At 39.1% G+C, this 10,247-nt stretch overlaps 1 protein-coding gene across 9 annotated transcripts in view; it reads left to right on the top strand.

The window, feature by feature from the left end:
• The window catches only part of LOC106516218 (probable E3 ubiquitin-protein ligase HERC1), a 48,240-nt gene that overhangs the window by 9,432 nt on the left and 28,561 nt on the right, over nucleotides 1-10,247 (top strand). For 7 of the 9 annotated variants that reach the window (XM_014006452.1, XM_014006458.1, XM_014006459.1 and 4 more), the window contains exons 9-32: nucleotides 310-437; nucleotides 704-848; nucleotides 954-1,125; nucleotides 1,281-1,415; nucleotides 1,532-1,697; nucleotides 1,930-2,055; nucleotides 2,412-2,636; nucleotides 3,059-3,211; nucleotides 3,488-3,620; nucleotides 3,912-4,112; nucleotides 4,237-4,449; nucleotides 5,412-5,585; nucleotides 5,732-5,849; nucleotides 5,946-6,063; nucleotides 6,329-6,530; nucleotides 6,668-6,968; nucleotides 7,054-7,102; nucleotides 7,179-7,224; nucleotides 8,056-8,303; nucleotides 8,502-8,699; nucleotides 8,877-8,997; nucleotides 9,398-9,638; nucleotides 9,752-9,915; nucleotides 10,079-10,240. In XM_014006452.1, the coding sequence (XP_013861906.1) occupies nucleotides 310-437; nucleotides 704-848; nucleotides 954-1,125; nucleotides 1,281-1,415; nucleotides 1,532-1,697; nucleotides 1,930-2,055; nucleotides 2,412-2,636; nucleotides 3,059-3,211; nucleotides 3,488-3,620; nucleotides 3,912-4,112; nucleotides 4,237-4,449; nucleotides 5,412-5,585; nucleotides 5,732-5,849; nucleotides 5,946-6,063; nucleotides 6,329-6,530; nucleotides 6,668-6,968; nucleotides 7,054-7,102; nucleotides 7,179-7,224; nucleotides 8,056-8,303; nucleotides 8,502-8,699; nucleotides 8,877-8,997; nucleotides 9,398-9,638; nucleotides 9,752-9,915; nucleotides 10,079-10,240 (3,939 nt within the window). The remainder of the gene's footprint in view (nucleotides 1-309; nucleotides 438-703; nucleotides 849-953; nucleotides 1,126-1,280; nucleotides 1,416-1,531; nucleotides 1,698-1,929; nucleotides 2,056-2,411; nucleotides 2,637-3,058; nucleotides 3,212-3,487; nucleotides 3,621-3,911; nucleotides 4,113-4,236; nucleotides 4,450-5,411; nucleotides 5,586-5,731; nucleotides 5,850-5,945; nucleotides 6,064-6,328; nucleotides 6,531-6,667; nucleotides 6,969-7,053; nucleotides 7,103-7,178; nucleotides 7,225-8,055; nucleotides 8,304-8,501; nucleotides 8,700-8,876; nucleotides 8,998-9,397; nucleotides 9,639-9,751; nucleotides 9,916-10,078; nucleotides 10,241-10,247) is intronic. The other 2 variants (XM_014006455.1, XM_014006456.1) reach the window with 2 other exon arrangements.

Raw genomic sequence — 10,247 nt, 5'->3', positions numbered from 1 at the left:
CACACACACACACACACACACACACACCCATACATACATGTAGATATATACATACATTCATGCATACTGTAGATATATACACACAGACATACAGTATATACACACTCAGTGATCCTCAAGATTACAATCTTTGCAATCTGGTGGAAATAGAAATGTACTTAAAAACCATGAGAAGAAACTCCTAATACTTTCATAAAATGAGTAAACTTTTATCCAATGAGCAGTCTCGTAATAGTACACATTTTTTCCTGTTCTAGAAGTCTTGAGCTATAGTGGAAAAAAAAAACAAGATATGACTTATCTTTGCAGGTAAACTAGGTCACGGAGATACCAATCGTGTATATCGGCCCAAAGTCATCGAGGCCTTGCATGGATTTATCATCAGAAAAGTGTGTGCTGGCAGCCAGTCCTCTCTGGCTCTTACCTCTGCAGGACAGGTTAGAGTCTGTGGTTTGACTTTGGCATGGATTTTTACTGTGAGATTGACTTATTTTAAATGACTAAATCAGTTTGAGATGGTAGATGTTTATTATATTAGCACTATTTGATAAACGTTGTTATAAAACAATCACTAAGAAATGTGAAAATGTTCTTTCACTTGAACGGTTCCTAAAATCTCTTTGGACAAGATTAAATCAGTCAGTGAACAAGGAATAAAAGATAACTACATATATATATCTTTTTTATAATTCTCTATCTTTAGGTGTTTGCTTGGGGCTGTGGTTCATGTTTAGGATGTGGCTCCTCAGAAACCACTTCACTGAGACCCAGGTTTATAGAAGACCTGAGTATCACCAAGATTATCGATATCTCCTGTGGGGACAGTCACTGTCTGGCTCTGTCACATGGTACAAAATCCGTAGTAATAACTATCTTATGGTTAGCACATGTCTACAGAGAAATATAAACTGTGTTTTTTTGTCTAAATTTGCACAACGTTCTTCTGTCATTAGAGAATGAAGTGTATGCATGGGGTAACAACACAATGGGCCAGTGTGGGCAAGGTCACACTTCTACACCTATTACCAAACCCAAGAAAGTGCTTGGCTTAGAAGGTGTCTCCATCCAGCAAATCACAGCTGGCACTTCTCACAGCCTGGCTTGGACCGCAGTTCCCACTGACAGGTAAACACTCATTCAAAACAGGAGCTGTCGTTCCAAGTTTTTGTCTTGGTGAGCTTGTTATTTTGAAATATGTCTTCACATGGTGAAAGGTAGTCTTTTGTACACTTTGTGAATTTATAGAATAGCTTTTTTCACCTCTGTGTTACTTTACCCAGACAACTGGTGGCATGGCACAGGCCCTTTTGTGTCGACTTGGAGGAGAGCACATTTACCTACTTACGCAAATTCCTAGAAAGATATTGTGACGGCATCAGTAATGACACTCCTCCTGCTCCATTTCTATCGAAAAGGTAAGACATTAACCTCTTTCTCTCACTACAACATGCACGTTTGTTTCCTAAAGGTACCTCGTCACCCATGTCCTCTTTAATGCACTTTTTTAGTCCTCTTCCTATCTGTTCCTTAGGGACCACCATCATTTCCTTTTGCTGTGCATGAAGCTGCTGTCCATCCACTTGTCCTTGGCCCACGCGGGGGGCACGGGTGCAATAGTTTTAGGTGCTCAGGGCAGGCCCTTGAGAAACCTGCTTTTCAGGCTGATCGACACCAACATGCCTGACTCCATCCAACAAGTAAACAAAATGACTTTTTTATGCACTTAATTCAAGGGTTAATATAAAACAGATAAGTGTTCAGATCATAGAGAGTGAATATTTTGATGAAATGATGTATGTATGTGTATTTACTTGCAACAGTTTTTGGATAGTTAATATCTTTACTTTTTATCTGATTTTGTTCATGCTTTGCAGTTGTCACTAAAAGCTGATCTTTTTGCATTTTTTTTCTTTTCTGTTGATTTTTCAGGCAGTTTTAAACACGCTGTCTATTGGTGCCTCCCTTCTGCTGCCTCCTCTCAGGGAAAGAACCGAACTACTCCTCTCTCTCCTTCCTCAGGGTCCCCAGAGCTTAAATGTCCTCTCAAGAGGGCAGGTATGTAGGTTAACTTCACACCAGTGCAGTTCGTAATGGCCCAACATGTTGTACTGCATCACATTAATCATCAGAAGTGTTGTTCCTGTGAAATATATGGAGGTCAAACAGTTTAAGCTGCTTTTGAATGGTTTTATTTTCTCTCAGTCACTTGTCTTTCTTCATGATTGATCACAGTTAGTTGGGTTGACAATGCTTGGATAGCATTACAGGACGTCGAATCACTACGCCAAATTGAAGTGTTGCTGGGAGGGAAAAAAATGTGTGAAAGGCTGCTTGAATGTTGCGAAAATATGGAGCTGTGAATTTCTTACATTCCTGCAATCTTCTCTTTTTTTTCCTCCTATCTTTCAAAGCGCCTGCAGCTAGATATGGTCCTCAGTAGCCTTCAGGACCAGAGCCATGTCGCTTCCCTGCTGGGCTACAGCAACTTTGGAGAAGTGGCAGCCCTCGGACCTCCTCTGACACCGGTCACGTCAGTCCGCCCACCTTCTTCCTCCAGCTCTGCGGAGGCCTATGATCCTCTGCATTTAGCGGAGGTGCTGCTTAGGACGCTCCTGCTCAGTATAGGCTTTTACACGGTATGACAGAGGGCTTCACCTTCATGTTTTTGTGCAATCTCCTTGAATCAATGCAGATTTGGCAATTTTAGGCAGTTAGAATTGGGAAATGCAAAGATTCTTTGAAAAGAAAAATGTGAAACTAAAGAAAAATTTAAATAGACAATTTCATAGTAAAGCTACGTTACGTAAATGTCCAGATATGACAAAAGGGTATCATATGTAACAATTGACATAATCTGTCACTATTAACGGAGCTTTTCTGTTTTCATAAGTAACTTTGATTACAATTCTTATTGATTTTCTTTTCTTTTATTAATCGATGAAATGTTTGATTTTTTATTAATGTTTCTTTTCTTTTTAATTCATTTTTTCTTTTTCATTGAGCCCCTTTTATGTTTTTTGTTTCTTGACTTTTGGCCGGTCTGCGTGTGTTCCTACAGGAGCAGCAGTTTGGTGAATTGGAGAAAAATAGTGATAAACAGCTCTGTGCTGGGCGTCAGGGACAAACTGATCCTCCTTCTCACTTTCACCAACTGCTGTCTGGACTTCACAAACACCTGCTCGCCCACTGCTACGTTCAGTCCAGCCCAGAGGTAAAGAGAGAGTCAGCTGAACACAAAGTGAAATATGATAATTTTATAAAAAATGTAGTTTTGCTGAAATAACTGCCTGAACTGCATGACTGTATGTGTGTATATATTATTATTATTATTATTATTATTATTAATAATAATAATAATAATAATAATAATAATAATAATAATAATAATAATTAAATACTGTATGTTTCAAATGCCCTGGGCATTTAAATCACAACTTTAGAGCACTTGATTGTCGTAGCTGAGTTCATGTTTTCTGCTGATCTGTAGGACGACGGCAGCCTGACGCTGCTTCGAGACCATCTTTACCTGCTGCTACCCTGTGCTGCAGAGACACTCAGGAGATCAACGAAGCTGCTGAAGAGGAGTTCCTCAGACAAACAAATAACTAAAAACTTGCACAGTAAGATTAATGACTTCTGTTAAATGTTTTATTTTTTTTTGGCTTATCCTCTTTGCTGTTTTGCATATTGTTATTCATATTCTCAAAATGCATCTAGAGAACGTTTTATTTTTGTTCAGTTATTTTAAAACTATTTCAAAGTTGGGTCAATCAGTTTTGAATAGTAGGATTATTTGACTCCATTCATGCACATAGTCATGTGCATAGATGCCCTATATAAAATATACATGCAGCTTGTATTTTATTTCATTTTAATAATGACTAATTCTTTTATTTTGCCTTTGGTTCCAGTGGTGTTGTATAATTCAGTAGCCGGCAGCCTGCTGTGTCAGATAATGTACTCCTTGCTGATGCTGCCGCTGGACGCAGTTCAACCTCTTCTGAGCCATTTGCTGTCCTTGTTGGAGCATCTCAACGATTTCAACAGTTTGCTGCCTGAGACGGCCCTGCTGGAGGAACAAGAGCTGGGAGTTGAGGCTCTGAAAACCTCTGGTCAGTGCAGAAACGATTCGATTTGCCCCAAACTACCCCAGCGCAATACTGTGCCTGTTTTATTGGAGTTACAGCAGAACACGTAAAGTAGTTTAAAATGACATGAGATTATGTTTTATTCTAGATAAAAGTGAAGAAAACCTTGGAAAGCAGCAGGAAGATGAGTGCAGATGGGTTTGGATATTGGATCTGGAGCGATCTGTTGCGTTGGCAGTTGGCCGCTGCCTTGGAAGTATGCTGCAAGGCCCGCCGCCTTCACTTCAAGAGAAAATGTCAGAGATGTGGCTATCAAATGTCCTCCTCAGGAATGGTCTGGAGATGGACTTTGGACAGCTGGGTAGGAAAACATACCACCTGTTCTGTGGATTTTAAAACAGGGAGCAGGTTTAAATACCAAGATTTACTTAAAACCAATGTTCCTGTATTTCAGTAAAGATAATACTAAAGAGTGAAAATGACCACTGACAGTTGTTGTAGTAGTTTACAGATGAGTGATGACAGTGAACTGATCAAGCTTGTTTAACCTTAAAGGGCACATATGATGCGAAATCCACATTTTTAGCAGTTAAATGCATTTTGCTGTGTACTGAGTCTGTAAGAGTAAAGAAAATAGCATTTACTTTCATCCGGTAATGCATAGATACTTTTATATTTTGTTTGGATCATATTTTTCAATTCATTCAGTTTTCTCTATATTTCCAAATTATTATGTCAAATTATTTGAGAAGGAACTGCCAAATAAGGTCTGAACTTTCGAACTACAGTTTCATCATCTTCATTCTCCTCTCTCTCTGGGTCAGACTCTGGCTCCAACATGTGAGGCTGGATGGACAAGTCTTCTTTTGTTGACATCTTTTAATTAATCTGTAAATAAAACGTTTCTGTGCTGCGATATATAGTCGTAAACCCCTCTATCAAACTAGAATGGACCACTCTGGAAACTGGAGAGGGCGGAGAGTGAAGCGCTTCGGTTGGATTTAAAGAGACAGCCTCAAAATGAGTTTATCTGAGACATCTCAGAAAAGGGATGAAAGAGGGGCTTGTGGAGTTAAAATAAGGAGGAATTCAGACCAAAGCATTGCAATTCCATAGACCCCAACTGAATGATTTAAATGTGAAGGAGGAGGATTTAAAAGCATAATTGGTCTCCTTTAAGGTGTTCTTACATAATCAGGACACAGAAATGCACTAAAAGACTCCCCTAAATTAAAGACATCATACTTTATACTTGTAGTCTGCATTAGTGGTAATGTGGTATAGTTTTCTTATTGATTTTTCATAGGTTTTTTTTTTTTGCAGACTCTGCCATGCTGTGGCTGACTGAGGTTGTGCTGCTGGGCACCAGCAACGTTCGACAATTAGAGCTGCCTCTGACTGAAGAGAACAGGATGTTACTGGAGCTGGCCCTGGGATCCACCCGAGGTCGTGCAGGTGTTCTGTGGTGGAAGATGGAGGAGTATGCTAACAGCAAAGGTATTTGTTCACCTGTTTATTGGCGCCGTGTCTGATATTTAGTGATATAACAATGGTGTAACAGCCTGATCTAAAAAGTGTTTTTCATGCTCGTTTATCTCTTTGTAGCTTTGTTGTAATTTGTCTGTTTTGTTTTGTCTTGACAGCTGAATGGGAGGACAGAGCCTCTTCAGGAGATTTTATGTTGCCGATTGTCTGCCGCTGCAGCCTGGCTGCTCTTCTCAAACATACTGGACTACAAAACGAGGCCTCTTGCGATGACAAGTTGGTTCCAATCCTTAAATTAAGATTTACAGAACAAACCGTATACTGAACAAATTATGTTGATGAACAGTGTTTTGTTCACCTGTTTTGAGACAGATATGAACCCTGTGAGATGCTGATTGATGTTTATGAAACAGTTTATAAAATCAGAAGCACTCTGTTGGCCTTGAAAAATGCTCCAAAAATGTCTCAGGTGCAAGCAGCTTCCAACCAGGTAACATTTCTAAGAGTAAATCATGTAACAATAAAAAGAACTGCATTTGATTTAGATTTACCAAATGTTGCAGCAATATTTAGTTATGGAGAAATAGCCATAAAGCTTTTTAGTGCTACAGATATTTTATGGCTCTTTTGCTTAATTTTATTAGTATTAAGAAATAATTCACAACTTCATGTATTTTTTTAATGACACCATACTTAAAATGTGATCAATTTGAAAAGCAAGAAAGGTATAGTTTTAATGTTTCTTCAAATTGCAGGACTCCCAGTCTCCCCAAAGTCCTGATCTAGACATCCAGGAGCCCAGCACATCATCAGAGCAGGTAGGAAAGGATCATGCACAGCAATCAGTAGGTCAGTGTAATCGGGAGGTGCAGGTGCCCCCCCTTCCTACAGCAAACCACAACCAGGAAGAAGCCCCAGAGGAGGACAGATTTAGCAGCAGTCGTATATACCTGTCAGGTTAGAAATGTATTTCTGCACAGTAATGGATCAAATTTACTGCTTGTTTTACTTCCTACATAAATAACTCACACGCACACGGTTTTTAGAACACATCAGCATTTTGGGAATTTTCTTTTTTTTCCCCAACTCTCCAGAAGTCCTAGAATCATTCATGGCCACCCGGGAAGCCATGCAAGTGCAGCAGAATGTGACGGTCTACGAGTCGTTCGGCACTTCCAACCTCCCCAGCAGCATGGAGAGCCCCGTTAGCCCAGAGAGACAACCACACCCTGAACAACAATGGGAGAACCACAAGGAATCAGAGGAAAGCATATCTTTCTCCATCGCCTGCCATCTTGTAATATCTCGATGCATCTTCCTTCTGCTGGGGGTTAAGTCTGCCTGGGTAGAACCCAATGATGGAGACAATAATCAGGCTGGGAAAACTTCAGCAAGGTAGAGTTTGTATCATGCAGCGTGGGTTTTGTTGGCTCTTTAGTAGTTACTGTGATTACCCTGTATTTGTATCATCTTCTTTCAGGACATCAGTGACAGAGTCTTTTACAGTAGCTGTTAATGGAAGAAAACAAGTAAGTCTTGTGTTGTATGAAAATTTCTCCTTACAACTCCTAATGATATTCTGCTAATTTTTTTTTTTTGTGGTAGTTTGACCAGTTGAAAAACTCTACAGGATCTTCCAAAAATAAAATGGGTGAGTAGATTTGTAAAAGCATATTCTCGGAAATTTACTTACTTAAATGAATGCAAACTAAACCATCTTCATGTACTTTATGTACATTAAAAACAGGTGTCCAGACAGTATGAGGAAGAGAAATATTAAAGCAAATAAAGCCTCTTTTAAAATAATCAAATGCACAGGAATGTTGTTTCAGAACAGAACAGAACTGACAGACTTTTAATAATTTTTTGTGGTGTCCCAATACTGATCGTGGTACCGATTTTACGAATAGTCATGCAAAATACTCAGAACCGATACTAATACTGATATCGATACTGGTATCGATGTTCCATTGTGTGTGTTACAGTTTACATTTCAAGTGAAAGGTTTATCAGTTCCATGTTTTGTTTTTAATATGTTGCACCAGTGTATATCATCCTGTATATTTTCTTTAATTCAGTCAGAAGGACCAAAGGTCTATAAGGAAGGAGAGCCACTTTAAATAAAATAAATGTGTTTTTAAAGTCATTGTGTTATGTTAAAGTTCTAACTACTCAGAATTGGTACTCTGGATTGAGGAATACCCAAACTGAAATACTCTGTTTGAAAAAAGCTGATATCTGGGCACACTTTATTTTCTTTTTAAAGTGATAGGAAATCAGAATCAGCCCTGTTTGTTCTTATCAGATTTGTTTAATAATTACAGAAACATGACAAAAACAGATTTTTCAGATGAAACACAACACCCTCTTTGTGCATGGCTATATTCTTTGTTTTATGTATTTTTATTGTTATGCATAAATCAAATTAAATGACTTTATGATCAATCAGAACAAAGCTTTTCTTTTGGTCTGCGTGCTCCAGGCTTACCTTTGTGTTCCCTGGGGATAATGAAAGATGCCTGGGATCGGTTACGGCAGTGCATCAGTCCTGTTTCCACCATGTCCCACTGTGGCGACAACACTTTGCCTATTCTTAACCAGGCGTTTCAGTTTGTCTGCGGAAACCTGATCCACTCATCTTCTCCACTTCTGACTGGAGGACAAAGCTGTAGTCAGGCAGATCCAAAAGCTATTACTTTAGCCATACAGCAGCAGCAACAACGAGCCGAGGTGGGTCGGATCTTTATGTGTGCAGCAAAAGAAACACACATTTATAACTTTCAGCCATCCAGTTTGCAGGTTGTGCTTCTGCATAAATGTTTTCACACACCCATACAATCCGTGCATCCAAGAAATACTATTTTATTCATTGCAAAAATCAGTGTTCAGACTGTGACTCCCAACTAAACTAAGAATGTTTTTGATCAGATGCGTCTGGAGGCCTTGTGTCAAATGTCAGCGTTCCTGTCAAAGATGGAGGAGAAGAGCAGCCGATCCACAGCTTCCCCTCAGTTTCCTGCCCTGCTGCAGTCTGCGGAGCTCCAATTCCTCTCTGGATGCTTCACCCTGGGAACACAAATCATTGGCTCCAACTCTGGAGCAAATTATGAAACTCAGCATTACCTGGTACATCAGATATCTACACGTCCACACTCTTTGTGTTTGTTTGTGATTTATAATTAACAGACTGAAAGAATCAATAATTATTCCTGTCACAATAAAATATAGATCTCTGCCTCTATACTAATTAATTTTCTTCAAAACTATTTATTTCCGTTTTTGATTTCTTATGTCTTAATGCAGTTTGGCACTAATGGAGCTTCAATGGAGACAAAAAGAGAGCTACAATCTGCAGCTCATACCTTTTACCAGCAAGTGGTGCAAGTCCTCAAACTCAGAGTCCAGCTGGAAAAGGAGCATCCAGGTATTTACTTCTGTGTTCAACACATTTACAGTAACAGTAGAGGTAACTTTTATGTTATTAATACCATTTTATTATTAGTTTTTATCTCAGATCTTAAATATGTAATTATCTCTTCCTAGTTATAGTAATCTTTATATTTTTGACTATGTTTTATTTTAACTGCTGGTTGATCTTTATGCTTTTAGCACTCTGTTTCCTCTGAATTGTCCTGTTTTTATATTCTTTTCACTGAAAAGAAACACTTGTTGAAATCCAGCAATAAAAAACAAAAATAGAGTTTCCCCAGACTCGACACTAGGACGACACTATCCCAACAAGTTTTTATACTCATGGGTTTATCATTTAAAATCTGTTCAGTGTTTTTTTCTCTTCAATAAGAAATTGTCTCCATCATCTTCAGGGTCTTGTCAGCATCTTCTCCTGGCTACAATGTTTGCACTGAACTTCTGTTATCAACCTGTGGATCTGGTGCTGATCATCAAATGCGGCATCCTGGAAATCCTTTCCATGTTGACCAACAACAGCTGTGCTCTGATGAACCAGGGCTGGTTTGCAGCCTCGTCTTCTGGATCAATGGTGCTCAGTGGGGCAGTCAGACTGGCCTGTACCCGCCTGCTTCAGATACTGACTGTAGCTGCAAGGTGAGAATGAGGAAAAAAAATCACTCGTGAGCTTACTACTGTCAAATATTTGATTTTAAACTCTGTCTCATTTGTTGCTTTCACAACTATCGGTAATCCCACTGGATTCTCAGCTCCTTTGAGGATTTCCTGCCTTTGGATGTGACCCAGGATCTGATGGCGGTGATGTGTGAGCATCTCCAAAACATCCTGCAGAAGTTCCACCAACACCAGATGGCAGAGAGATTAGCAGCTGAGAGAGGAGATCTGGATGCCAACAGCAGGAGCACAAATCTCGGTGTGGTAAACTTTGATTCATTCAATTAAATAGAGTTTATTTTTGCACATTTAACTAACCACAAGTAGGACCACAAAGGAATGAATAATTTAAAAGTATATTTGCAGAGCCTTTAGATAAAATACCATTTTTTGTGTGTTATTTTCTATTAATTTTTATCCAGGAGTAGAAAGCAGTAAAGTGATTGAGTCCCAGCTTTCCGATTTTTTGGTGTTTCTGCGGAGAGTCTTGTCTTTGAGAATAATGAAAAGACTTTCTACCTTTGTCAAATGGGTTGAACCACTCATGGCTATTATTTCACACAAGTGCTCTTCAGGTAAAATGGGTAAATA

This window comes from Austrofundulus limnaeus, unplaced genomic scaffold, assembly GCF_001266775.1.
Source record: "Austrofundulus limnaeus strain Quisiro unplaced genomic scaffold, Austrofundulus_limnaeus-1.0 Scaffold36, whole genome shotgun sequence".
Taxonomy (NCBI): Eukaryota; Metazoa; Chordata; class Actinopteri; order Cyprinodontiformes; family Rivulidae; genus Austrofundulus; species Austrofundulus limnaeus.
The sequence above is the reverse complement of the archived record's forward strand: the minus strand, read 5'-3'. Positions and strand labels throughout refer to the sequence as shown.